A 26,400-nucleotide genomic window follows, 5' to 3' on the forward strand; every position below is an offset into this window, starting at 1 on the left:
TAAGGTGGGCAGTCAAATGACACCTGGAATTACAGGTAAGCATGGCCTGGGAGAACAAAACGAAGCAGGACATAGGCTGATAGAAGTTTGCCAAGACAACTCACTCTACATAACAAACACTCTCTTCCAACAACCTAAGAGACGGCTTTATACATGGACTTCACCAGATGGACAACACCAAAATCAGATTGACTACATCCTTTGCAGCCAAAGGTGGCGCACATCTATACAGTCGGTAAAAACAAGACCTGGAGCTGACTGTAGTTCAGATCATGAACTTCTTATTGCACAATTTAGGATCAGACTAGAGAGATTAGGGAAGACTCACAGATCAGCTAGATATGAGCTCACAAATCTTCCTAAGGAATATGCAGTGGAGGTGAAGAATCAATTTAAGGGACTGGATTTAGTAGATAGGGTCCCGGAAGAACTCTGGACAATTGGTTCGCAACATTGTTCAGGAGGCGGCAACAAAATACATCCCAAAGAAAGAGAAAACCAAGAAGGCAAAATGGCTGTCTGCTGAGACACTAGAAGTAGCCCAGGAAAGAAGGAAAGCAAAAGGCACAAGTGAAAAGGGGAGATATGCCCAATTAAATGCAAAATTCCAGAGGCTAGCCAGAAGAGATAAGGAATTATTTTTAAACGAGCAATGCACGGAAGTGGAAGAAGACAATAGAATAGGAAGGACAAGAGACCTCTTCCAGAAAATTAGAAACATCGGAGGTAAATTCCAGGCAAAAATGGGTATGATCAAAAACAAAGATGGCAAGGACCTAACAGAAGAAGAGATCAATAAAAGGTGGCAAGAAGATACAGAAGACCTGTATAGGAAGGATAACAATATCAGGGATAGCTTTGACGGTGTGGTCAGTGAGCTAGAGCCAGACATCCTGAAGAGTGAGGTTGAATGGGCCTTAAGAAGCATTGCTAATAACAAGGCAGCAGGAGACAACAGCATCCCAGCTGAACTGTTCAAAATCTTGCAAGATGATGCTGTCAAGGTAATGCATGCTATATGCCAGCAAATTTGGAAAACACAAGAATGGCCATCAGATTGGAAAAAATCAACTTATATCCCCATACCAAAAAAGGGAAACACTAAAGAATGTTCAAACTATCGAACAGTGGCACTCATTTCATATGCCAGTAAGGTAATGCTCAAGATCCTGCAAGGCAGACTTCAGCAATTCATGGAGCGAGAATTGCCAGATGTACAAGCTGGGTTTAGAAAAGGCAGAGGAACTAGGGACCAAATTGCCAATATCCGCTGGATAATGGGAAAAGCCAGGGAGTTTCAGAAAAACATCTATTTCTGTTTTATTGACTATTCTAAAGCCTTTGACTGTGTGGACCATCACAAATTGTGGCAAGTTCTTAGAGGTATGGGGATACCAAGTCATCTTGTCTGCCTCCTGAAGAATCTGTATAACGACCAAGTAGCAACAGTAAGAACAGACCACGGAACAACGGACTGGTTTAAGATTGGGAAAGGAGTATGGCAGGGCTGTATACTGTCACCCTACCTATTCAACTTGTACGCAGAACACATCACGCAACGTGCTGGGCTTGAGGAATCCAAGGCTGGAGTTAAAATCGCTGGAAGAAACATTAACAATCTCAGATATGCAGATGATACCACTTTGATGGCTGAAAGCAAAGAGGAACTGAGGAGCCTTATGATGAAGGTGAAAGAAGAAAGTGCAAAAGCTGGCTTGCAGCTAAACCTGAAAAAAACCAAGTTTATGGCAACCAGCTTGATTGATAACTGGCAAATAGAGGGAGAAAACGTACAAGCAGTGAAAGACTTTGTATTCCTAGGTGCGAAGATTACTGCACATGCTGACTGCAGTCAGGAAATGAGAAGACGCTTAATCCTTGGGAGAAGAGCAATGACAAATCTCAATAAAATAGTTAAGAGCAGAGACATCACACTGACAACAAAGGTCCGCACAGTTAAAGCAATGGTGTTCCCCGTAGTAACATATGGCTGCGAGAGCTGGACCATAAGGAAGGCTGAGAGAAGGAAGATAGATGCTTTTGAACTGTGGTGTTGGAGGAAAATTCTGAGAGTGCCTTGGACTGCAAGAAGATCAAACCAGTCCTTCCTCCAGGAAATCAAGCCAGACTGCTCACTTGAGGGAACGATATTAAAGGCAAAACTGAAATACTTTGGCCACATAATGAGAAGACAGGACACCCTGGAGAAGATGCTGATGCTAGGGAGAGTGGAGGGTAAAAGGGAGAGGGGCCGACCAAGGGCAAGGTGGATGGATGATATTCTAGAGGTGACGGACTCGTCCCTGGGGGAGCTGGGGGTGTTGACGACCGACAGGAAGCCCTGGCGTGGGCTGGCCCATGAAGTCATGAAGAGTCGGAAGCGACTAAATGAATAAACAACAACAAATAAATGCAAAAATAAAATCTGTTTTACTTAGGGGTCAAGCAGGGAATATGCCTCAGGAAATATGAGTAGGAAGCTTAAGACCTCTGGAGAATTTAAGGCAACCGGAATATCTTCAGATCGTGAACAGAGAAAACGTGCAATTCTTCTTCTAGCCCATAGAGCTGAAGACTCCACTGGTTTGAACAGATTCATCTCCATTTGGAGGTGACAATGCAAGAGAAAAAGAGATTTAGCTACACTTAGGGAAAGAAAAAATTTAAATGGAGGGGAAAAACTGGCAATAAAGCAATTTAAAAAGAATGGAGTTAGCTTCTCTGTCCTTTCAGCCCATTCTTTATTCTCCAGTTTGACCCAGAACCATCAATGAGCAGTAGTTGAATAAACAGCTTCAAACCAGCAGGAGCCTCTGAATCCCTGAAGTATGCCCCCCATCCAAAACCTTCCAAAAATGTTCATGTGTTACTAATTTTTAATGCAACTGAAGAGAATTTAGTACATGCCTAGAAAGTACACACACCATTGATATTTGATTTTATTTCAATCAAATTTAGACTTTTGCTTAGCCCTCGTCACACCCTCGAAAGGCAAAAGATGGCCTTAATGCTGGAAAGTGTTTTGCATGTGCATTTTGGGGCTTCGCCTCATTCTGGCTCCTTTTGTGAGAGAGGAATTCTTCATCCTGAAGCTCTTTCCACACACTAGACATTGATATGTATGTGGCAATTCTCTCACTTAAGGAGAGGCCTTTGACTGAAAAAGGTTCCACGCTTTGGCATTCATGCTGGTTGACTCGGTTCTACACCGTGGATGTAAGTCTGATTATGTTTTGGTATCTTCACATCTCAGGGGCAACACCCCTTCTCATTTCTGGACGTTTGGTCAGGAGGAACTGTAGTTCTCTTAAATAGCTTTTCTTAATATCATAGGATTTTATTTTGGTCCCCACTGATTTCCAAATATCTCCCTTCTTGCTTCATCGTTTGCAACATCAGCACACTGGAGTCACTTTCATTCTCATTCTCCTGATTATTCCTAACTTGAGACAAAAGAACAGAACAGAACAGAACAGAAAAGAAAAGAAAAAAGAAAAGAAAGTCATGAAAAATTCAAAGGACAAATCCTCTTAGTTGCCAGTTTTAATTCAATACCACAATTATTCAATGGGACAATTCAGTATCACATTCCCTCTCTCTCTGTACACTTTGATGGAACTTGAGTTCCCTTTCGATTATAATACTGCTCCAGACCCCAGAATCTCCCTGCTGCGACATTTCCAACTTTTTGTTAGGAAAGAAAATTGTAGGGTCCTCTGATAAACTGTGAGTGTATCAAGGAATGAGAAGGAGAGGGGGAAACAACTGTAAGAAGACTGGGCAAAAGAAGGAAAGTTTAAACTCCGGGAAGTGTCTGAATCAGCTGAATTTCTATCTGTATGTCTGCTATAATGGAAGCAACACTAATAAAGCTTTGTCCTGAAGAGATGCATCAGGGAGATGCAGCTACTTCTGCTGCTTTAGGAGGCAGCACCTGTTAAATGTCTGCCTGTTCACGTACCTCCCAGAACCATGACCAAGTGGAAAGAACAAACAATTCGGGAGCAGGAAGCTCACTTCTAAAAATGCAATAAAGACATCTTTAAAAAACCACATAGCCCAGAGTCTGAGATGCCAAAAATGGCTATTTGCTTGGAATTGAGTCCCAAATAGAGACAGGAATCAAAGTAAACTTAACAAAAAAAAATCCTCTTATTGATGGGCAATAGCATTTGCCACCTTCAAATGAGAGTACCTTCAAAAATCCAGTTCATAATTGAAAAAGCATGTACCCACTGCTTTTATTTTCCTTGGTAAATTAATCCCTCGGGGGCTGCCAGTTGTGAGGAAAACACTTGCTTTCCTAGTCAATATAAATAGGAATGGAATAAATTTAACCAATTAAATCTAGAATTTACATGGATTCTCACCCAAACAGATCAGTGCATGGGAAATTAGGTCACTGTCCTGAAGCTCTATATACCCCCCAAACATTTACCTGGTTTCTTTTCTGTGTGGATCCTTTTATGGTAAGTAAGGTAGCCACTTGTTCTGAAGCTCTTTCCACACTCTGGACATTTATATGGTTTCTCCCCTGTGTGGATCCTTTTATGTCTCATAAGGGACCCATTTTCACTGAAGCCCTTTCCACACTCTATGCATTTATATGGCTTCTCTCCTGTGTGGATCCTTTTATGGTGAGTAAGTTGACCGCTCTGAATAAAGGTCTTTCCACAGTCCATGCATTTATATGGCTTCTCCCCTGTGTGGATCCTTTTATGGGAAGTAAGATTTCTGAGTTGGCTAAAGCCCTTCCCACACTCCATGCATTTATATGGCATGTCCCCGGTGTGGATCCTTTTATGGCAAGTAAGTTGGCCGCTGTGAATAAAGGTCTTTCCACACTCCATACATTGATATGGCTTCTCCCCAGTGTGGATCCTTTTATGGGAATTAAAATTATACTTCTGAGCAAAGCCCTTTCCACACGCAGTGCATTTATATGGCTTCTCTACTGTGTGGATCCATTTATGGAGAGTAAGTTTACTCCTACAAGTAAACGACTTTCCACACTCCGTGCACTTATATGGCTTCTCCTCTGGGTGGATCTTTTTACCATATGTAAGGGACCCGTTTTCACGAGAAAGAGTGAAAGTCCAATTGTAATTTTTTCCATTGTCTTGGCATATATAATCTTTGGTTTGGGTTGGATAGTGTTCATTTACATCTAATTTGTCTTTGAATAGTCTTAAACTTTTCCCAATATATTTTTTCTTTATTTTTCCTTGCTGGTCGAGAAAGTCTGGCATCTGAGCATCGATGGAAGATGAGCTTTCCGTATTCCAATTATTTGATTGGTTTCTCTCATGCCTTCCTAGGTCCACTTGAATTGCAGGCTTCTCTGTCCCATCTCCCTGCCTGATCATTTGGGATGGTTCACTGAAATCTTTATTCTCCTGCCCAATAGTACGTTCAAAAGAAAAGAAAAAAGAAAATGAAAGCAAGGTTAGGGAAAAAAATTAAACTGTAGTGGTCATATGCATTTCCTTCTGAAATTTTGCCAAATTCCAATATATTACCGTTATTCATGCTTACAGTGGCATGGTATGCAAATGATAATTTCTATATTTATGAGGCATAAAAGCTTTAAAACATCTAAAGCATCCTTTTTGTTTATAATTATCCGTACTTATTCAAATCTCACCCAGAGTCAGCTCAGAGTTAAGGAAGAATCAGGGGAACATCCAAAGAGGTATTAGGAGAAAAACCTAACATTTATTGGAGGGGGTCCGATTCCAGCAGAGACCTATGGGAACTAAATCAATTTTGAAACTCATCCTTTTCTTCCTAGCCAAACTACCTTCCATTTGTGTTTCTTTTTTTCTTGCCAAAATCACACGGTTGGAGAGAAAAAAACCTAGATTTCTTCTATTAACCCTAAACAGCACGTTTGCAATGGAAAAACAGCACCATTTTGCCCATATTCCCTAGGCTCAGGATAGAAATGAAAAGGAAGACATGTCACTAATCCAAGTGCCTGAATAAATAACAATCCTTCAAAGGACTGACAGGAAAGCATCAGGGCCCAAAATGCTGAAATCAATGTGATGGAGTTCTGCATCTCCTCAAGCCAAGGAGTTTGTTCGTCACTGATATCTTTAAATTGAACTGGAAAAATTCACCAGATGAGAGATGGCACAGGGTGCATCTAAGCAGAAAGCCATTGACCTAAGAGACAGTTAAGAGGTAACATTAGAAATATATGGAAGATTTTGGAATATTAGAACCACATAATGAAAAAGAAGCGGCAGTGATCTTAGAACTGGACTTTCTTGTTTAAAATTTTGGAAGATATGACTTCGGACAGAATTTTATTACATGGGTGGAATCGATCTACACTTTGCAAAAAGCACAAAAAATTGTTAATGGAGCATTAACCAAACCTTGTGAGATACAAAAAGGGACAAGGTAAGGATGCCCTTTGCCCCACTGCTGAGGGCATTTGCTGAGGATTTGGTGGTAATTTTGGAAGATTCTTTGGAGGGAATAGAAATACTAATGAAAAATTAAAGAAATTGGGCATTTTAGTGGGTTTTAAGATCAATAATCAAAAGACAAAGATGTTAACAAAAAATATGAAAATGGAAGATCAAGTAGAATTGATGGGAACAACAGGTTTTAAGATTGAGAAAAAAGTAAAATACTTGGGTATAACTATGATCAATATGAACTGCATGTTATTTCAAAATAATTATGTTAAAAGGGCCCGCGGTGGCTCAGTGGTTAAGACACTGAGCCAGAGGACCATTACGGTTGGCAGCTCAGCAGTTCAAAATCCGAGAGCACAAGCCACGTGACGGGGTGAGCTCCTGTCAACTAGTCCCAGTTCCTGTTAACCTAGCAGTTTGAAAGCATGTAAATGCAAGTAGATAAATCCTCTTTTGGGCGTGATGGGCAGTAATTAAATTTAAATAATAAATAAATAAAATAAATTAAAAAAGGTACCACTTTGGTGGGAAAAATAACAGGGACATGAAAGGAGCCTCGTAGGGCGTCCCCCGGGCAACTGTGACGTCACCGGCAAATCCTTTCAATACAGAACTCCTTGGTAGATTCTTCTGACACACACAAAAAAATTAAGATATGGAATGAAATTAAGAAGGATATGTTAAAATGGGAGTTTTATTGTAAACCACCCAGAGTCCCCCTCTTTGGGGGGAGATGGGCAGTGATAGAAATTTGAATAATAAATAAATAAATAAACCGTCACTGTTGCGGAGAATTTCTGTGATAAAAATGAATGTTTTGCCTAGAATGATGTTTTTGTTTCAAACAGTACCTATTTTGACAACTGATGTACCATTTAAGCAATGGCAGAAAGAGAGATCTAGGTTTGTACGGAAAAAAGCCACAGGTTAAATATAAAATTGTCCAAGATGCAAAGAAAAGAGGAGGATTAGGTCTGCCTGATTTGAAACTGTACACTGCAGCCTGCTGTTTCGTTTGGTTTGGATGTGGGTGTTGCTGAGAAATAAGAGAATTTTAGATGTCGAACAGCATGACCTGAGGTTTGGATGGCATGGATATTTGTGGTACGATAAAGTTATGATTAATGTAGATTTTAAAATGCTAGAAGTGCCATATTGAGAATATAGCAGAGATACAAACCCAGACTGGGCCCGAAAAAACCCTTTATGGTTCTTGGCACAAGAAACATTTTATGGAAGAGCAGCAGCAGGCAAAGACTAATCGATAACACGTTGAGAGCGATTAGAACATGAGCAAGGGGAATACAAAATGACGTCGAGAGAGCAATTGACGGCAGAGGGAAATAGTTGTCAATGTTTTTCATATTTACAGTTATCAGAAAGGTTTATTTTTTAATTTATTTTTATTTATTTTCCATCCCGCCTTTATTATTTTTATAAATAACTCAAGGTGGCAAACATACCTAATACTCCTTCCTCCTCCTATTTTCCCCACAACAGCAGCCCTGTAAGGAGAGTTGGGCTGAGAGGGAGTGACTGGCCCAAGGTCACCCAGCCAGCTTTCACGCCTAAGGCGGGACTAGAACTCTCAGTCTCCTGGTTCCTAGCCCGTTGCCTTAACCACTAGACGACATCAGAAGTGTCGGTTTCTATTAGGAATGACCGTTCAAGGAATGGCAGTTCAAGGTAGATAAAAGGACCTATGGTATTGAACAACATAAGGCAGAATTTGAACCTGAATTATATATAAATGATGAACATGTAATTGCTAAATTGTATAAACAGGTTAAAACATGTATGATAAAATGGGCAAGAATTTTGGTCATAATATACAGATGGAGCAATCGGAACATGTGGGGTTGAAATGACTGAAATTCACGTTACATTATAATCTAAAAGAGAACTTTTATAAAGTCATGTACCGTTGGTATTTGACACCAGAAAAATTACCAGAAATGTATAAAGGTACTTCAATTTATTTTGGAAATGTGGATAACATGAAGGGTCATTTTATCATGTTTGGTGGACTTGTAAGAAAGCTAGAAAATGTTGGATTCGAATAAATACAGTGATACAGAGAATTTTAAAGATCAATATCCAACTGAAACCAGAACACTTTCTGTTGGGACTCATGGATAGACAGCTGGAAAAGAGTCATGGAAGATTGTTTCTGTATATGGTAACTGCAGCAAGACTATTATATGCACAATGATGAAAGGACTCTGAAATACCTACAACACAGGAATGGTTGGTGAAGATGACAGAATTTGCAGAGATGGCCAAATTGACTTGCTTGATTAGAGACGGGACAATATCTACACTTATTAGGGCCTGGAAACCCCTTATGGACTTTTTGCTGAAAAGAGAACAAAATAAACTTGAGATCAATGGGTTTGAAGATAAGAAAGGATAACTAGGATGTTACCTTAGAGAGAGATAGGCTAAAATATAACTGCATTTAGAACTGCTGTTAAGAAGATCGGAAGCTACTTCTTTATTACTTTTTATTTTTTCATTTTCTCTTTATACTTCTTTCTTATTCACTTATTACTTTATTTTTTGATCTCCCCTTCAAAACTTGTATTGTTTTTACTCTGATAAAAATTCTTTAATAAGATTACAACAACAATAAAAAAAAGTTGATGGCATCTCACTACAAAATGTCTTCCTGAATCCTCTGATTGGAGAGTAGCAAACCCTTACCCAGAGAGGCCACGTTCCTACAATTTTCCAGCGTGACTTCCCAATGCAGCGCTTTTTGGTGAGGATCCAGCTGAGACCACTCCTCCTCGGAGAAACACACAGCCACCTCCTCGAAGGACACAAGGCCCTCCTGCAGAAGAAAAAAGAGAACAGAGCAGGCCCAGGAGGATTTGCAAGATCTGTCCTATTGTTCACAATTCCCAAATTCAGGCAGCTTTTATCAACTTGATTGATTCTGCAGGACTTTGTGCCATTCAGTGAAAGTAAGCCCACTTTCCTTCTAGATCCATCCATCCATCCATCCATCATCAAAAGACTCCTAGTGTCTGGAGAGAATCAACTGGCAGATGGGCCTTGGAAACCCACCTATCAGTGACTCCAATCCTTCCTCTGTTTGCAGAAGGAAATGGGTGGGGGATTCTTTCTAGCATTGCAGCAAATGGCTTGTGGTGTCCCCAGAAGGAGCAATTCTGTCCATGCTCGACACCTGCATGAAAGTGCTGGGAGAGCTCAGCCAGGGATTTGTGTGGGCTGCCATCCATGTCCAGAGAGAGACAACCCAGTTTCTGCTCCTCCTCAGATTGCAAGGAAGCTGCTAGTAGTCCAACCCATTGGCTGAACGGGAGATAAAAAGGCGGAGAAAATTTCCTGGGAAGGACAATTCCGAGCCTTTGCGGCCTTTGCATTTTGCAGCCTCAGCCTCCAAATCCAAGCACAGATCAGAGGATTAGAAATTACTTTTCAAGCCAAGTACCTTGAATCGGTGCTCTTTCAGAACAATTTTTACTTAGAAACTATTCTATCTGGCCATCTTCATTGGATTTTAATAGTCTGCCTTATCTTTTAATCTCATAGGCTTATTTTTCTTATCACTGGTTGTAAACAAGGCTTTTTAAAAATGGTCATATACTAGTGTGAGTATTTCGTTCTTTTGAGCAGCCTTGCACAATTCCAAGTCAAAGAATTAGAAAAACAATGGGTCTCTGGTTCGCAGTTGCTACTGCTGTGATAATGTTATTCCTATCTCTTGAAGGACTTTTAAAAAAATTAGTTATTGTAAGCTAATAGTAAAAGAGTAAGTATCAGAAAGAGAGCTAAATAGTGGTCTTTAAAAAAAAGTTTCTACTAAGAATCTCAGTATAGAAATTACAACCCATTGTATCCCAACAACAGACTTCAGAGGAGCCTAAGCTGACTGAGAGCAACTAGAATCTTCTATTCCCCATTCCAGGTTGCTCAGGAACACAAAACTAACCCAGCCAAAACAAGAGGGAAAAATGGAAGGGGACAGTGCTACGTACACCACCTTGACTTTCTGAAGGAAAGGGAGAATACAAACCTAATTTCCTGCTCTTACTGGAGTTGGAGGTTCAAGCACTGTTCCAGCTCCACCATAGGGAACAGTCAACTTCATTCTATTCTTCCCTGTGAGGGAGACAGAATTTTAAAATGCATGATTAATGAAATAGGAGGAGGTATTCTACAGAAGAGAAGACATAGAAAAGATGAGACAGCTGGGATCTCTCTGGGGAATGGGAGGACCTTGTATTACCTCCTGAGGTGTCCTGATTTGGATCTTCCTGAGAGAAACTCCTGAAAAACAGCTCCTGAGGGGGACTTGATCGATTCCTCCTTCCCTCAGCATCTCTGATCTCCACAGCAAAGGGCTTGAAAGTGTAGGCAGGAGAAAAGAAGAAGAATTAATAGACACCACACAACATGAAGTGGATTCTTGTTCTCTAAACACAACTTTGAAGCCCAAATGTCCAGCGGTGAGGCTGGAAAGTAAGAAAGGAGCGGCTGTCCCAAATCTATCTTCTAGAATGGATAGCGGAACAAGGTCCTACAAGAACGAGTGAAACATCTGCACATATTATGAATGCCAGAGAACTCTGGTAGGGAGGGGTTATCATTGTTTATTCCATTCAAACCCCTTCCAGGCTCCCAACATGAAGGTCTCTCTGGGTGCGGGAGTGTGGAGCAGAAAGCTGGTCTCTGCCTCGCACTCCCGCACCCAGCTCTCCACCTGCAGGGGCAGGAGGGCCAGGAACTGCTCCAGGACAACCAGGTCCAGCATCTGCGCTTTTGTGTGCTTTTCCGGTCTCAACCATCGACTGCAAACGTAGTGGAGTCAGCTGCAAAGTCCTCGGGGACCCTCAGCCTCCTGATACCGGATGCTCCTGAAGTCCCAGGGCTGACCTTCTGAACAGATGGTTTCCTCCTCCAGGATCTCCTGCCCAGTTCTTGCCCAGAACTTCCCACACCTGCCAGGCTGAACAGCAGAAGGGCCTTTTCCAGTTAATGCACTTCCTGAAGGTTGGGTCTCCATTCTTTCTCTGTCCTGTAAGGCAACTCCTAATGAGTCCAAGGAATCTTGTGGATCTCCAAGCACATTTTCATTCACATTCATAGGACTGTTCCTGTAGCCGCAGAAATGGCCACAGCAGGCCATTCAGCCCTCTTTGCCCGAGAGATAATTTTGTCCATAAGTGAAGGTGTTCAGTGTATCAGAAATAGAAAAGAAAATCAATACCAAGAATTAGAAAGTGGTAGATCTAACCATTGAACAACACTCATCCCCATGAAAGGAAGTATTTTTCTGAGCCGGTACAGGATTGCAGGGGCATTGAGCAGATAGGTCAAACCCCAAACAGGTTAACAAACCATGAAAGTTCAGTTCACATAAAGTGAAATGCCAATTAAATGACCCTGCCTTAGGATGTTCCAGTTCCCTTTCTTCAGGGTTTGCTTTGGAAGAGCCAAGGCACGCTATTACACGCAGGCAGGTTCACACAACATGCCCTAATCCCAGACAGCTCCACCAGCCGCAGGGGCTGAGTTCACATAAGACACAGGGCTTGAAAGAAGGTAGCGTAGGATGACGTCCTGGTTCACTCACCCTCCTAAGACATGTTGAACTGCAGAGGATCCAACCCCCTTTTAGCCTCATCCAGCACATGGTGAGAATGGAGGCACAATCTTTTGCATCTCCTTCCTTGCAAAGCTTTTCTTCTTTCCTGCTTGAGATTTGCAATGCAAACTCTCCCCCTCCCCCACTCAGGGGCTTTTCCCATGAAATGAGGAGTAAAGGGCTCCCCCAGATCCCCTCCTCCTTCCTGGGCATCCTGGATTTGTTGCTGGGGGCAACACAGCTGGTCTGGAGCTCTTCTTTCCCCCTGGCTGTTATGTGCATGGAAAGGGGTGGCAGGGGAATATGGGATCTGGGCTCTCCCCCTCCCAGGACTCAGAAGATTGAACCTGGATTAGGACTTTGCAGGTATCTCTTCCTTCTCCAGCATGAGTATCCTCTGCCTCCCTTTGCACAGGAAGAGGCTCCCCACTCACCCAGGGACACAGTCTGCGTCTCTTCCCTGCAAGTCTTTCCTGCTGCCTTTGTAACCTCCTCCGAAGCACAATGGGTTAAAGTGAGAGAGTGCATCATCCTAGAGAGGCAAGACTTAGTGATGTTACTCCCTTCTCACTTGCCTCTGGAAGCCACCTGTGGCATTTGCCCTCCAGTGGCCCAATGCTGAAGCTTCAGAGGGAGCCCCCTGGTGGATTCTATTTTGCTAACACTTCAGAAGATAAGTCAAGATTCAGAAGGATCTTGGCAGACTTGAGCATTGGGCCCTATCCCAACAAGATGAAGTTCAGTGGTGAGAAATGTAAGGTCCTACACTTAGGCAGGAAAAACCAGGTGCACAAGTACAAGATAGGGAGTACCTGGCTCAACAGTAGTGCCTATGAGAGAGATCTACTGTAGGTGTCCTGGTGGACCACCGCTTAAGAGGGTCAGCAGTGCGCTGCAACTGCCAAAAAAGCCAACGCAGTCCTGGGGAGCATCAACACAGGGATAGGATCAAGATCACAGGAAGTGATAGTAGCACACTATATACCACAGTGGTGAGGCCACAATTGGAATACTGCATCCAGTCACCACAATACAAAAGAAGACGCTAAGATCCTAGAAAGGGTTCAGAGAAGACATTGATTGATTGATTGATTGATTGATTGATTGATCATATGGCAGCACATCATACATATTACAAATATATTTTAAAAATTGGGAATATAAAAAAAGTATACAGAAAATGTACATTGGTCATAGGGCAATTATAGCTAAAAACAAACATTAAGATTACAAAATATAGTCTTTTGCAGCATCAGTTGCCATCAAGAAATCAGCAAAGCATGTCTACATCATAATCTGTTAAAACTTTCTCCAGGATTTGGCATTTAGCCCTACTAATGCCCTCAATATTAATCTGGCAAATCCTGATACAAGGTCCAAGTTTTCTTGTGAATTGGCCCTGAAAAGAGCCTTTGTTATTTCCCTGTAACATAGTGAAGATGACAAACAGAGATGTGCCCTACCCAGGAGATCCACAGGTTTATCTGGCTGCCTCGTATATGATAGGCCACTTAGCCTCTCCAAAAGTCTTTGGAGGCCCAGGGACACCATGTGGAGGCAGTCTATCAATTGTCCCCCCAGAGAAGACAACAAAGATGATAAGGGGCCTGGAGGCTAAAACCTATGAAGAAGACTAAAGGAACTAGGGATCTTTAGCTTAACGAAGAGAAGACTGAGGGAAGACATGATACAGTCTTCCAATACTTGAAGGGCTGCCACAGGGGAAAAGGCATCGATTTATTCTCAGTGGGTGGAAGCTTGTGAGAGGGAAATCCAACCTGGAAACAAGGAGGAATTTCCTGACAGTGAGAACTATTAAGCAGTGGAACAGCTTGCCTCCCAGAGTTGTGGTGAATTGGCTGAAGTGGAGACGTCGGATGGGGCAAAGAGCCTCAGCTTGGAGTTAGGGCAAGAAAACAAGGAACACAAAGCTAGATGCCACCAACAAAACCCTCCGCCTTCTGAGCGCTGAAGCTGTTCACGAGAGACAGCAGGCACCTAGCCACTTACTCACAAGCAACACAACACAGCACAGGACTTCCCAGTTTTGGAGCTTGCAACTGATGAGTTCACACACTTTCCTGAACACACTTTCCTAAGCACGACACAAAAGTTTTCCATGACGTTCATTAGTTTCCTACAATTTAAAAAAAACATGCTTTCCCCATTGCTTTCCCCATGTATTCAATAGTAAAGGGAAGGAGGAGAAGGAGAAGGAGAGGGAAGAGTCCCAAGTTAAGGAGGACACACGCTCTTTCACCCAAGTCCCAACAAGCACAGCCCGCTGGGGCATGGACAGTCTTCAATCCCTCCCAGGCAGCTGGGAAAGCAGACAAACCAAGGTGAGCACTTCTCACTTACAGTCACCAGCTGTTTTACAGTGGCAGAGGAGAGAGGTTCTTCCATATGGCATGAAAATAGCACTCACACACACTTCAAACCAGGAAAAGTGGCAGACAACAAAGAGCCTCCATAAAATCGGAGGGCAACAAGACGCCTTTGTAGTAGCCGCATCAGGACACAGAGCCTCACGGTTTGTTTCCGAAAGTCCATGGGTGCACATACAGGCTCAGTGGGCTTAGTGAAAGGTGCAGGGGCTCATTATCAATAAGCCAATGATGCTCATTTATAGTCCCAAGGGCCAAGAAGGCAGAAAGAGCAGAAAACAAAGACAGCATGTGCTGGAACTGAGAGGTGCACTAAAGGGGCCATTCCCTTGGGACTTGGACTCCATCGACCTATGCCATTGTTGCTGAAATGCATTCTGCGGTTGCCTCCCGTGGTGGTTGTGCCCACTGGGGACAAAGATGCTAAATTGGCTGAAACCAGAAAGCCCAAGAAGGGTCTCCAGTTCTCAAGCGGTGGTCAGTCTGCAGAAACTGAGGGAATAAACGAGCAACTAGAAAAACAGGATTATGCCTAGCCTGGATGAAGAAAGGAGATGAAGGGGAAGGCAAGAGGGCAATTGGATGGAGAGGATCAAGGAGGTTACAGGATAGTCCTTGGAAGCGAAAGAATTTAGTGAAGCAATAGCCAAATAAATGTAATAGGTTGAAGGTTGCACTTACGTTGAGCAGCTCATCCCAGTTCCAGCCAAGTTTGAAAAGAACAAAGGCTTTCTGCAGCTTGGCGTTTTTTCTTGCCTTCAGAATGGTTTTTTGCCCTGCTGTGTGCTTTAATCTCTCTCCCGGCTTTCTCTAGCCTCCATCGCCAAAGGCAGAGCAGCCACTTCTGAAGGGTTTCCTCCGCCTCCTTCCCGCAACCTGTTCTATACCGAGAACTGCGTTTCCCCCACCTGCTCTGCACACAGAATCCACCAGGGGGCTCCCTCTGCACAGAGAAGGGAATACCAAGAGCTTCGGCATTGGGTGGCTGGAGGGTGGGAAGGGAGTGACATCACTCAGTCTTCCCTGTCTAGGACGCTGCACTCTCTCCCTTTAACCCTCTGAGCGTCGCAGGCGGTTGCATAAAAGGGATACAGGAAAGTCTTGTACAGAGAGTCTTGTAAGGAGGAGGTTCAGACGTGCCCTGGGTGAGTGGGGCACCTCTTCCCGTTGGAAGGAAGGAAGGAAGGAAGAGACACGTGCGAAGTCCTTATCCAGGTTCAATCTTTTGAGTCCTGGGAGAGGGAGAGCTCGGATCCCATGGTCCCCTGCCGCCCTTTCCATGCACGTAACAGGCAGCGGGGAAAGCAGAGCTCCAGACCAGCGGTATTGCCCCCGCCCCCCAGGAAGATATCCAGGATCCCCAGGAAGGAGGAGGGGATCTGGGGGAGCCCTTCACGCCCCATTTCCTGGGAAAATCCCGGAAGGAGGGGGAGGGGGAGAGTTTGCATTGCAAATCTCAAGCAGGAAAGAGGAAAAGCTTCGCAAGGAAGGCGATGCAAAAGATTGTGCCTCCATTCTCACCACGTGCTGGATGAAAATAACAGAGGGTTGGATCCTCTGCAGTTCAACATGTCTTAGGAAGGTGAGTGAACCAGGACGTCATCCTCCGCTACCTTCTTTCAAGCCCTGTGTCTTATGTGAACTCAGCCCCTGCGGCTGGTGGAGCTGTTTGAGCTTAGGGTATGTTTTGTGAACCTGCCTGCGTGTAATAGCGTGCCTTGGCTCTTCCAAAGCAAACCCTGAAGAAAGGGAACTAAACATCCTAAGGCAGGGTCATTTAATTGGCATTTCATTTGATGAGAACTGAACTTTCATGGTTTGTTAACCTGTTTGGGGCTTGGAATGTTGTGTAAATCCTTCTTGTAGGTAGATGTAGATCTAGGTATTTATTAAGCAAGCCCTTCCATCTGAGAAAAAAGAAATAGAATGCTCCGAGATGCATTTCTTGGGTATTCCAAGTCCTTGATGGAAGTTAATCCCATATATTGCACCACACAGATAAACACACAAACATGCACAGGACCTATCTGCTCAATGCCATTGCAACCTATACCAGTTCAGAAAAACTTTCCTTCCCTGGGGATCAGTGTTGTTCAATGGTTAAACCTACCACTTTCTAATTCTTGGTATTTATTTTCTTTTCCATTTCTGATATACTGAACATCCCCCTTTACAGAGACAATTATCTCTTGGGCAAAGAGGGCTGAATGGCCTGCTGTGGCCATTCCAGCAACTACAGGAACAGTCCTATGAATTTGATTGAAAAGGTGTTTGGAGATCCACAAGATTCCTTAGACCCATTTGGAGTTGTGCTAGAGGAAAGGGAAAGAATGGAGACACATCCTTCAGGAAGTGAATTAACTGGAAAAGGCCCTCCTGCTGTTCAGCCTGGGAGCTGTGGGGAGTTCTGGGCAAGAACTGGGCAGGAGATCCTGGAGGAGGAAACCATCCGTTCAGAAGGTCAGCCCTGGGACTTCAGGAGCATCCGATATCAGGAGGCTGAGGGTCCCCGAGGACTTTGCAGCCAACTCCACTACTTTTGCAGTCGATGGTTGAGACCGGAAAAGCACACAAAAGCGCAGATGCTGGACCTGGTTGTCCTGGAACAGTTCCTGGCCCTCCTGCCCCTGCAGATGGAGAGCTGGGTGCGTGAGTGTGGGGCAGAGACCAGCTCCCAGGCGGTGGCCCTGGTGGAAGGCTTCCTCCTGAGCCAGGCGGAGGAGCGGAAGGAGCAGGTCAAGTTGCAGGTGAGAGACCTTCATGAGGAAGGGGTTTGAATACAATTGTCATGTTCACCGTTTCAATGTTCCTGGTACATCGTAACGTTTCGCATGTCATTTCCCTGATTCACGTTTGATCTTGGCTGGGAGGAGGATTCCACTGTGCAGAGGTGTAATCTCTTGGCTGCTAGTTTGGAATGTGTTTGGGTTATCTCATGTGTTCAAGGTTACTTTCCAAGGATCAGTGGGTGACGGTTACCAGCACCTGGGAGGGGGGTGGTTGCTACGGCCGGGCGAGGGGAGGGATTACGTTTCGAGCCGAGGGGTTTTAGTTTGTATTTGGCGCGCTTTTGCTCATTCTCAGCTTTCTCTGTATTTGCATACTATTCTTTCAATAAATCAGAAATCATTATGTATCTACTTGTGAGTCTGAGTATGTCAGAATAGGCAATCATTACATAAAGCTGAGAATTCCAAAAAAATTTTTTCCGTTAACAACCTTCCAGAGTAATCTGTGAGGAGTTTAAGTTAGCGATGACTGAGCCTACCCCTCACTCGGGGGAAAGTGTGTATTCGAGTACGGGGGAACCGGATTCCACGGTAAGGAAGGTGGGAAAAGCCCCCACGCCAGAGTCGGAGGACTTATCGGAGGCTTCGAGCCCCAGCCCAGCAGAAGGGAAAGCTGTGAAATCCAAGGTGGTTAAAAAAGCGGAAGAGCCACCAGAGGTTCCGACGACGTGGGGTGAGGAACAGAGAAACCTACCCGGAACGTCAAAGACGGTGGGGAAGCAGAGGTATCCGCTGTCCCCGAATGTGGTCAGAATTGACAGGAGAGGATCAGAAGACTCAGAGAGCCCTGAGAGGTCCCAGGGGTGGGAAGCTAGAATTCAAGCCCTGGAAGACCTGATGTTGAAAATGTGGTGGGGCCAGGGCAGAGGGGGAAGGGAGCTTCGCTCCAGACAGTCGTCCCCGTCTCTCTCTCCTCCCCCCCCTGCCATGAGGAAGAAGGATCGTAGGAGGCATCGGGTGGGCTCGCCATCCCGCAGTCCCAGACGTGCGTCCCCATCGCCCCCACGGCACTTAGAAGACAGAGGGAGGGGGAAAGGCAGAGAAGGGAAGAGAAACCCCAGAGTCAGAGTTTCGAGTTCCCCTCCCCAAGAAGAAAAATCCCCAGGAGGTGCCCAGGAAAAGGACTGGGCAGGAGGCAAGGAAGAGAAGCCCACAGGGCGCAAGATACAGGGATTTCACTGTCAAGTTTGACGGGGATCCCACGAAGCTGTCATTTTTCTTGACCAATGCAAAAAGCTATATGGAGGAGTTTGGGAGGTTGTTTCCTTCCGAAAGGGCTAAGATAAATGCAGTGGCCACCAAACTCAAGGGGAGGGCAGCTGATTGGTTTATCCAATGAATGGAGATGGAGGCTATGGAATTGGAAGATTTCGAAGATTTCCTATGGGCACTCAAGTTGCATTTCGCTGACCCGCTAGCCAAGGAAAAAGCAAAGGTGGCTTTGAGGGAACTGATCCAGGGAGCGAAGTCCGTTGCAGATTATGCCCTAGAGTTCCAAGTCTTAGCTGCAAAAGTCGATGATTGGTCGCAAACGACCTTAATAGAAATGTTTAAGGATGGACTGAGACCGGAGCTGCTGAGGTGGTCGTTGGGAAGGGCAGATCCCCTTACCCTGTATGACTGGATTCAACTGGCGGGGAGCGTTGAGCAAGCCCACGCTAAGTTTGCACAAAGCAGAAAGGGTCCTAAACAACCGGCTATGATGAGAGCGGCAAGGTCCCCGGCCACCGGGGGAGAACGGGGCGCACAGCCTGGCAGGAGGTGAAGGAAAGCCGTTTTGCAAAGGGGCAATGCCTCCGATGTGGGAAGGAAGGACACCGAGCAGCGGCGTGCCCGAAGGGACGAACCGAGGAGCGGCCGGGAAAAGCGTCAGGGAAATCACCCTCACTGCCCAGGAAGATGAAAGCAGCGGTGGCTGAAACCGAGGGGGAGGACACCCCTTTCTTCGGAGACGAGGGAGAAGCCAATCTGTTCCAGCCGGCGGGAAACGCCTGCCACCTGCCTTAAGGGGCGCCCCTGGGCAGGTGGTTGAGGAGGGGCGCGATCACATTTCGGTGAGTGGCAACTACCCCACGCTGACAGTGAAGGTGAAGTTGGGCTCCCGTACAAAAATGGTGGAGCTGTGAGCGCTGATCGACTCAGGGTGTTCACGTTGTTTAATGCACCCTGATGTGGTGGCTGCTTTGGAGCTACCCAAATTTCCGCTAAAGCGACCCATGATTTTTACCCAGCTGGACGGGACTACGGCGGGGGGAAAGCCAGTCACCCATTCCACGGGCATGGTAGCGTTGCAAATGGGTATCCACCGCGAGGGGCTGCCGTTTGTTGTGGCACTAGTGGGGGGCCTGTTGGACATCTTGGGGATCCCTTGGTTGGTCCAGCAGAACCCGCACATAAATTGGGTGTATAGGACCTTGACTTTTAAGGATGGGTTTTATCAAGCCCCTGAGGAAGACGACGCTGTGGAAGCTGCTATGGGGAGGGCGGCGGCAGCAACTCTGCGTTTCGTTGCCGGCCTACTAGAGGGGTTGCCGGAGCAATACCAGGATTTTGCAGATGTATTTGGTGAAAAGGAGGCGGACCAACTCCCACCCCATCGAAAGACTGACTGTGCAATAGAGTTGGTCCCAAATGCCCAACTGCTCAAGCCAAAAATCTATGCTATGACCCAAGCTGAGCTGGCAGCGCTGAGGGAGTTTGTGGACAAGAATTTGGCAAGGCGCTTTATCGAGCCAGCTAATTCGCCAGTGGGTGCACCCGTTTTATTTCGACCAAAGAAGGATGGGACATTGAGACTTCGCACAGATTACCGCGGACTGAATGCGGTCTCGATATTAAATAAATATCCTCTGCCAATAATAAAAGACATGTTAGCACATCTGGCCAAGGGGAAAATCTTCTCTAAGCTGGATCTGAGGGAGGCATATTTCTGTATCTGCATACGGGAAGGGGATGAGTGGAAAACTGCCTTTAATTGCCCTCTGGGCTCTTTCCAGTACAAAGTGTTGCCATTTGGGTTGGCAGGGGCGCCTGGGGTGTTTATGCAATTGATCGATGAAGTGTTACATGAACATTTGTTCAAAGGGGTACTGGTCTATTTGGATGATGTTTTAATTTACACTGAAACAATGGAAGAACATGAGCGTTTGGTGAGACAGGTGCTCAGCAAACTGAGGAAGGCTGAGCTGTATGCTAAACTATCTAAATGTGAATTCCATAAGACCCTCAACTGGATTATTTGGGGTACAGGATATCTGACAAAGGTATTGAAATGGACCCTGCAAAGATCCAAGCCATTCTGGAGTGGGAGTGCCCGCGTACCCGCAGGCAGCTCCAAAGTTTCCTTGGATTTTCCAATTATTATCGCCAATTCATCCAGGGGTTCGCGGAAATTGCGTTACCCCTCGCTGACTTATTGCGAACAAAGGGTCTGGGGGACACACGCTGGGTGAAGAACCCGGGGGCAGTGCTTAAGTGGACACCGGAATGCCAGGTGGCTTTTGACAAGCTAAAAAGCCTGTTCACAGCTGAGCCTATCCTGCAACACCCTGATCCCACTAAACCTTTTGTGGTTCAAGTGGATGCCTCCGATTTCTCCATTGGAGCGCTGTTGTTGCAGGCAGATGCTACTGGCTGCCTAAAACCCTGTGCATATCTCTCCCGCAAGTTTTCTGAGACAGAACGACGATGGCATGTTTGGGAAAAGGAAGCTTTTGCCGTGAAAACCGCTTTGGAGGCATGGCGCCACCTTTTAGAGGGGGCCAAATGTCCATTTGAGGTTTGGACGGACCATAAAAACCTAGAAGCGCTCAGCATGCCCCGTAAACTCACCCCTAAACAAATCCGTTGGGCTCAGTTTTTCAGCCGCTTTGATTTTAAGTTGAAGTTCATTCCGGGTAAGAAAAACTTCTTGGTTGATGCGCTTTCCCGCCTGCCTCAGGATTCGACCTCAGTACCAGATGTGGTGGGTACAGTATGGACAGAGCCACAGTTAGGTGTACAGGCTGTCACTCGCAGCCAGACCTGTGCGCAGCTCCCCTCAGCTCCAATTTCGCCGGCTGGGAGGAGGCTGTCGCTCCCTTCTCAATTGCAACAACAGTTTCTTTCCGAACTGAAATCTGACACTTGGTTGCAAATGAATAAAGACACTGTTACCTTTGACCAAGGCTTTGCACGGAAGCAAAGCCGTCTCTATGTCCCTGACAGTTTGCGAAGGGAGGTCCTCCTCAGGTCCCATGATGATAAAACGGCTGGTCATTTTGGCTTTGTAAAGACCCTGCACCTGGTGCGACGTCAATTTTGGTGGCCTACATTGAGGCATGATGTCAAAGACTATGTTGCATCTTGCCCTGTCTGTGCCATGTCAAAACGGAAGGGGGGAAAGCCGCATGGTTTGTTGCAGCCAGTGGCTAGCCCCGCACGTCCGTGGGAGATCTCAATGGATTTTATAGTCGAATTGCCCCCAAGCCAGAGAAAAACTGTGATTTGGGTTGTGAAAGATTACTTTTCTAAACAAGCTCATTTCATTCCATGTGCCTCTATCCCGTCGGCTCAGCAGTTAGCCCGCCTCTTCCTAGTACACGTGTACAGGCTCCACGGATGCCCCGCCCATTTGGTCACTGACCGCGGGACACAGTTTACTTCCCAGTTTTGGCGGGCATTTTTGAAACTGCTGGGCACCAAACAGGCGCTCTCCACTGCGTCGCATCCTGAGACTGACGGATCTACAGAGGCTCTTAATGCTACTTTGGAACAATATTTGCGAGCTTTTGTTAACTATCAGCAGGACAATTGGGTAGATCTCCTGCCCTTTGCTGAAGTGGCATACAACAACGCTGTGCATCAGAGCACAGGGCACACCCCTTTCCGGACTGTGTTTGGACGGGATTTCGTGCCCATTCTGGATTTGCCTCAACCCACTTCCCCGCCTTCTTCGCCTTCTGACTGGGCGACACACCTGGCTGACTCCTGGCCGGTTATTCAGCAAGCGTTGGCAGACGCTCAATCCACCTACAAGCTGCATGCTGATAAGAAGAGAGTGCTCCAACCTGCCTTCAAAGTTGGTGACAAGGTCTACCTTTCCACCAAGTTCATTAAGTCTCCTCAACCTTCTAAAAAGTTGGCTCCCAAGTTTGTGGGTCCCTTCCCCATTGTTGTGATGATTAACCCTGTCACCTTTAAATTGGACTTGGCTCACAATCTCAGGCGCTTACATCCTGTTTTCCATTGCAGCTTGCTCAAGCCTCACAACCATTCCGATCGCTGGCATGTCCAGTCTCCACCTCCTGCACCCATCATGATTGGCGGACAACAGCATTTCGAGGTGAAGGAAATCCTTGATTCACGCAGGCTTCGCAACACCCTGCAATACGTGGTCCGCTGGAAGCACTTTCCCCATCCGGAGTGGGTGGCTGCCCACAATGTTCACTCCCCTCTCCTAGTTCGCCGCTTCCACGCTGCTTATCCTATGAAACCTGCTCCTTAGTTAGCTGTGGGGGGGCGGTATGTCATGCTTTGGGGGGCAGTATGTCATGTTCACCGTTTCAATGTTCCTGGTACATCGTAACGTTTCTCATGTCATTTCCCTGATTCGTGTTTGATCGTGGCTGGGAGGAGGATTCCACTGTGCAGAGGTGTAATCTCTTGGCTGCTAGTTTGGAATGTGTTTGGGTTATCTCATGTGTTCAAGGTTACTTTCCAAGGATCAGTGGGTGACGGTTACCAGCACCTGGGAGGGGGGTGGTTGCTACGGCCGGGCGAGGGGAGGGATTACGTTTCGAGCCGAGGGGTTTTAGTTTGTATTTGGCGCGCTTTTGCTCATTCTCAGCTTTCTCTGTATTTGCATACTATTCTTTCAATAAATCAGAAATCATTAAGTATCTACTTGTGAGTCTGAGTATGTCAGAATAGGCAATCATTACAACAACAAGCAATGTGTTTGAATTCTTAACCCCTCCCTACCAGAGTTCTCTGGCATTCATGATATGTAGAGATGTTTCACTCATTCTTGTAGGACCTTGTTCCATTATCCATTCTAGAAGATAGATCTGGGACAGCCGTTCCTTTCTTACTTTCCAGCCTCACCGCTGGACGTTGGGGCTTTGAATTTGTGTTCAGAGAACAAGAATCCACTTCATGTTGTGGGGTGTCTGTTAATTCTTCTTTTCTCCTTCCTATTATTTATTTCAAGTCCTTTGCTGTGGAGATCAGAGATGCTGAGGGAAGGAGGAATCGATCAAATCCCCCTCAGGAGCTGTTTTTCAGGAGTTTCTTTCAGGAAGATCCAAATCAGGACACCTCAGGAGGTAATACAAGGTCCTCCCATTCCCCAGAGACATCCCAGCTTCTCTTTGTATTCTCTTCTGTAGAATACCTCCTCCTATTTCATTAATTATGCATTTTAAAATTCTTTCTCCCTCACAGGGAGGAATGAAACGAAGTTGTTGATTCCTTATGGTGGAGCTGAAACAGTGCTTGAACCTCCAACTCAAGTAAGAGCAGGAAATTAGATTTGTATTCTCCCTTTCCTTCAGAAAGTCAAGCTGGTGTACGTAGCGCTGTTGTCAGGGCAGCCACGCTCCAAATAAATCACAGACTCACTTAGATAGTCTAAGGATTTCAGGATTTATTAGAACGGATTGCATGCAAGAAAAAAGATGGGAATACTTGTGCGTTGACAGGTTGCCCTGTTTATACTTTGTTGGCGGACGTTGTGCTTCTTCACCCTCGAGCTAGGACTCGATGGGTGCTTGAGGCTGTAATGAGTTGGTTGATGGGCGATGCCGGTGCTTTCCTTTGTTTTTCTGCCTTCGTCCGGATCGGATGTGTTCAGTGAGGAAAGGTGGAGATGTTTCCCTAATCTTTTGTTAAGTGTTTAAGTCCTGTCTGATGGGTGCCCCCATTATGTGAGATGTGTGACTGTGTTCCCTGTGAAATGATGTGTTGGTTCCCTTGTCCCTTTTTAATGGTTGTTAATATGATCTGAGGGTCTTCCCTTTTGTGTCGTGATTTCCTTCCAGACATGGGTGCTTTAGGGATTATGCTGTTCTCTTCCTATTATGCATGTTTCCCGTTGTGATGCCCATAGGCCTTGCAGCGGGGAGCGTGACAACTGTCTCCTTCCATTTTTCCCTCTTGTTTGGCTGGGTTAGTTTTGTATTCCTGAGAAACATAGAAGATTCAAGTGAGATTCTTATTAGGAAATATTTTTTAAAACCATTACTTAACTCTCCTTGTGCTAGTTGCTCTCCCTAGATTGCGATAACTAAGTTTTTATAAAAGCTTTGAAGAGACCCATTATCTGGTAGTTCTTTGACTTGGAATTGTACAAGGCTGCTCAAAAAGAACGAAATACTCACACTGGCATATGACCATTTTTAAGAAGCCTTGTTTGCAACCAGTGATAGGAAAAATAAGCCCATGAGATTAAAAGATAAGGCAGACTATTGAAATCCAATGAAGGTGGCCAAACAGAAATGTCTCTAAGTGAAAATTGTTCTGAAAGAGCACAGAATAAAGGCACTTTTGGCTTGCAAAGTAGTTTCTAATCCTCTGATTTGTGCCTGGATTTGGAGGCCAAACAATCCAGCTTTGCAAAGGCTGAAAAAAGCCCTTCCCAGGAAATTTTCTCCGCCTTCTTATCTCCCGTTCAGCCAATGGGTTGGACTACTAGCAGCTTCCTTGCAATCTGAGGAGGAGCAGAAACTGGGTTGCCTCTCCTTGCGTATTGATGGCAGCCCACACAAATCCCTGGCTGAGCTCTCCCAGCACTTTCATGCAGGTGTCGAGCATGGACAGGATTGCTTCTTCTGGGGACACCACACGCCATTTGCTGCAATGCTAGAAAGAATCCCCCACCCATTTCCTTCTGCAAACAGAGGAAGGATTGGAGTCACTGATAGGTGGGTTTCCAAGGCCCATCTGCCAGTTGATTCTCTCCAGACACTAGGAGTCTTTTGATGATGGATGGATGGATGGATCGATCTAGAAGGAAAGTGGGCTTACTTTCACTGAATGGCACAAAGTCCTGCAGAATCAATCAAGTTGATAAAACCTGCCTGAATTTGGGAATTGTGAAGAATAGGACAGATCTTGCAAATCCTCCTGGGCCTGCTCTGTTCTCTTTTTCCTTCTGCAGGAGGGCCTTGTGTCCTTCAAGGAGGTGGCTGTGTGTTTCTCCGAGGAGGAGTGGTCTCAGCTGGATCCTCACCAAAAAGCGCTGCATTGGGAAGTCACGCTGGAAAATTGTAGGAATGTGGCCTCTCTGGGTAAGGGTTTGCTACTCCCCAATCAGAGAGTTTGGGAAGACATTTTGTAGTTAGATGCCATCAACTACAGTATTTTTTTAATTATTGTAATCTTATTAAAGAATTTTTATCAGAGTAAAACCAATACAAGTTTTGAAGGGGAGATAAAGAAGATAAAGTAATAAGTGAATAAGAAAGAAGTATAAAGAAATGAGTAAACAGAAAATGAAAAAATAAAAATAAAGAAGTAGCTTCCGATCTTCTTAACAGCAGTTCTAAATGCAATTATATTTTAGCCTCTCTCTCTATGGTAACATCCTAGTTATCCTTTCTTATCTTCAAACCCATTGATCTCAAGTTTATTTTTTTCGCTTTTCAGCAAAAAGTCCATAAGGGGTTTCCAGGCCCTAATAAGTGTAGATATTGTCCCGTCTCTAATCAAGCAAGTCAATTTGGCCATCTCTGCAAATTCTGTCATCTTCACCAACCATTCCTGTGTTGTAGGTATTTCAGAGTCCTTTCATCTTTGTGCATATAATAGTCTTGCTGCAGTTACCATATACAGAAACAATCTTCCATGACTCTTTTCCAGCTGTCTATCCATGAGTCCCAACAGAAAATGTTCTGGTTTCAGTTGGATATTGATCTTTAAAATTCTCTGTATCACTGTATTTATTCGAATCCAACATTTTCTAGCTTTCTTACAAGTCCACCAAACATGATAAAATGTCCCTTCATGTTATCCACATTTCCAAAATAAATTGAAGTACCTTTATACATTTCTGGTAATTTTTCTGGTGTCATATACCAACGGTACATGACTTTATAAAAGTTCTCTTTTAGATTATAACGTAACGTGAATTTCAGTCATTTCAACCCCACATGTTCCGATTGCTCCATCTGTATATTATGACCAAAATTCTTGCCCATTTTATC

The 26,400-nt window shown here is 45.0% G+C and overlaps 2 protein-coding genes across 2 annotated transcripts in view; one reads left to right on the forward strand and one right to left on the reverse strand.

Moving 5' to 3' along the window:
* Window positions 1-2,925: 2,925 nt before the first annotated feature.
* On the reverse strand, window positions 2,926-14,775 carry LOC134489071 (zinc finger protein 239-like). The gene is made up of 5 exons (XM_063291500.1): window positions 10,684-14,775; window positions 10,471-10,556; window positions 9,132-9,261; window positions 4,439-5,396; window positions 2,926-3,443 (listed from the first exon to the last, which is right to left on the reverse strand). Exons 4-5 carry the CDS (start codon window positions 5,364-5,366, stop codon window positions 3,328-3,330), a joined length of 1,044 nt encoding a protein of 347 aa, XP_063147570.1. The 5' UTR covers window positions 5,367-5,396; window positions 9,132-9,261; window positions 10,471-10,556; window positions 10,684-14,775; the 3' UTR covers window positions 2,926-3,327.
* Window positions 14,776-16,610: 1,835 nt separating this feature from the next.
* LOC134489057 (zinc finger protein 420-like) overlaps window positions 16,611-26,400 on the forward strand; it is a 62,125-nt gene continuing 52,335 nt past the window's right edge. Inside the window, exons 1-4 of the mRNA XM_063291485.1 lie at window positions 16,611-17,176; window positions 23,409-23,523; window positions 23,642-23,709; window positions 25,356-25,485. Of these exons, the coding sequence (XP_063147555.1) occupies window positions 16,637-17,176; window positions 23,409-23,523; window positions 23,642-23,709; window positions 25,356-25,485 (853 nt within the window). The 5' untranslated portion in view covers window positions 16,611-16,636. The remainder of the gene's footprint in view (window positions 17,177-23,408; window positions 23,524-23,641; window positions 23,710-25,355; window positions 25,486-26,400) is intronic.

Source organism: Candoia aspera, chromosome 2 (genome assembly GCF_035149785.1).
Source record: "Candoia aspera isolate rCanAsp1 chromosome 2, rCanAsp1.hap2, whole genome shotgun sequence".
Taxonomy (NCBI): domain Eukaryota; kingdom Metazoa; phylum Chordata; class Lepidosauria; order Squamata; family Boidae; genus Candoia; species Candoia aspera.

Excerpts from the sequence above, each read along its gene's own strand:
- LOC134489071 (XM_063291500.1), bottom strand. The coding sequence starts at position 5,366 with ATGATCAGGCAGGGAGATGGGACAGAGAAGCCTGCAATTCAAGTGGAC. Across the intron at positions 3,444-4,438 it reads CCACACAGAAAAGAAACCAG|TTAGGAATAATCAGGAGAAT; the intron begins GTAAATGTTTGG and ends TTTTGTCTCAAG.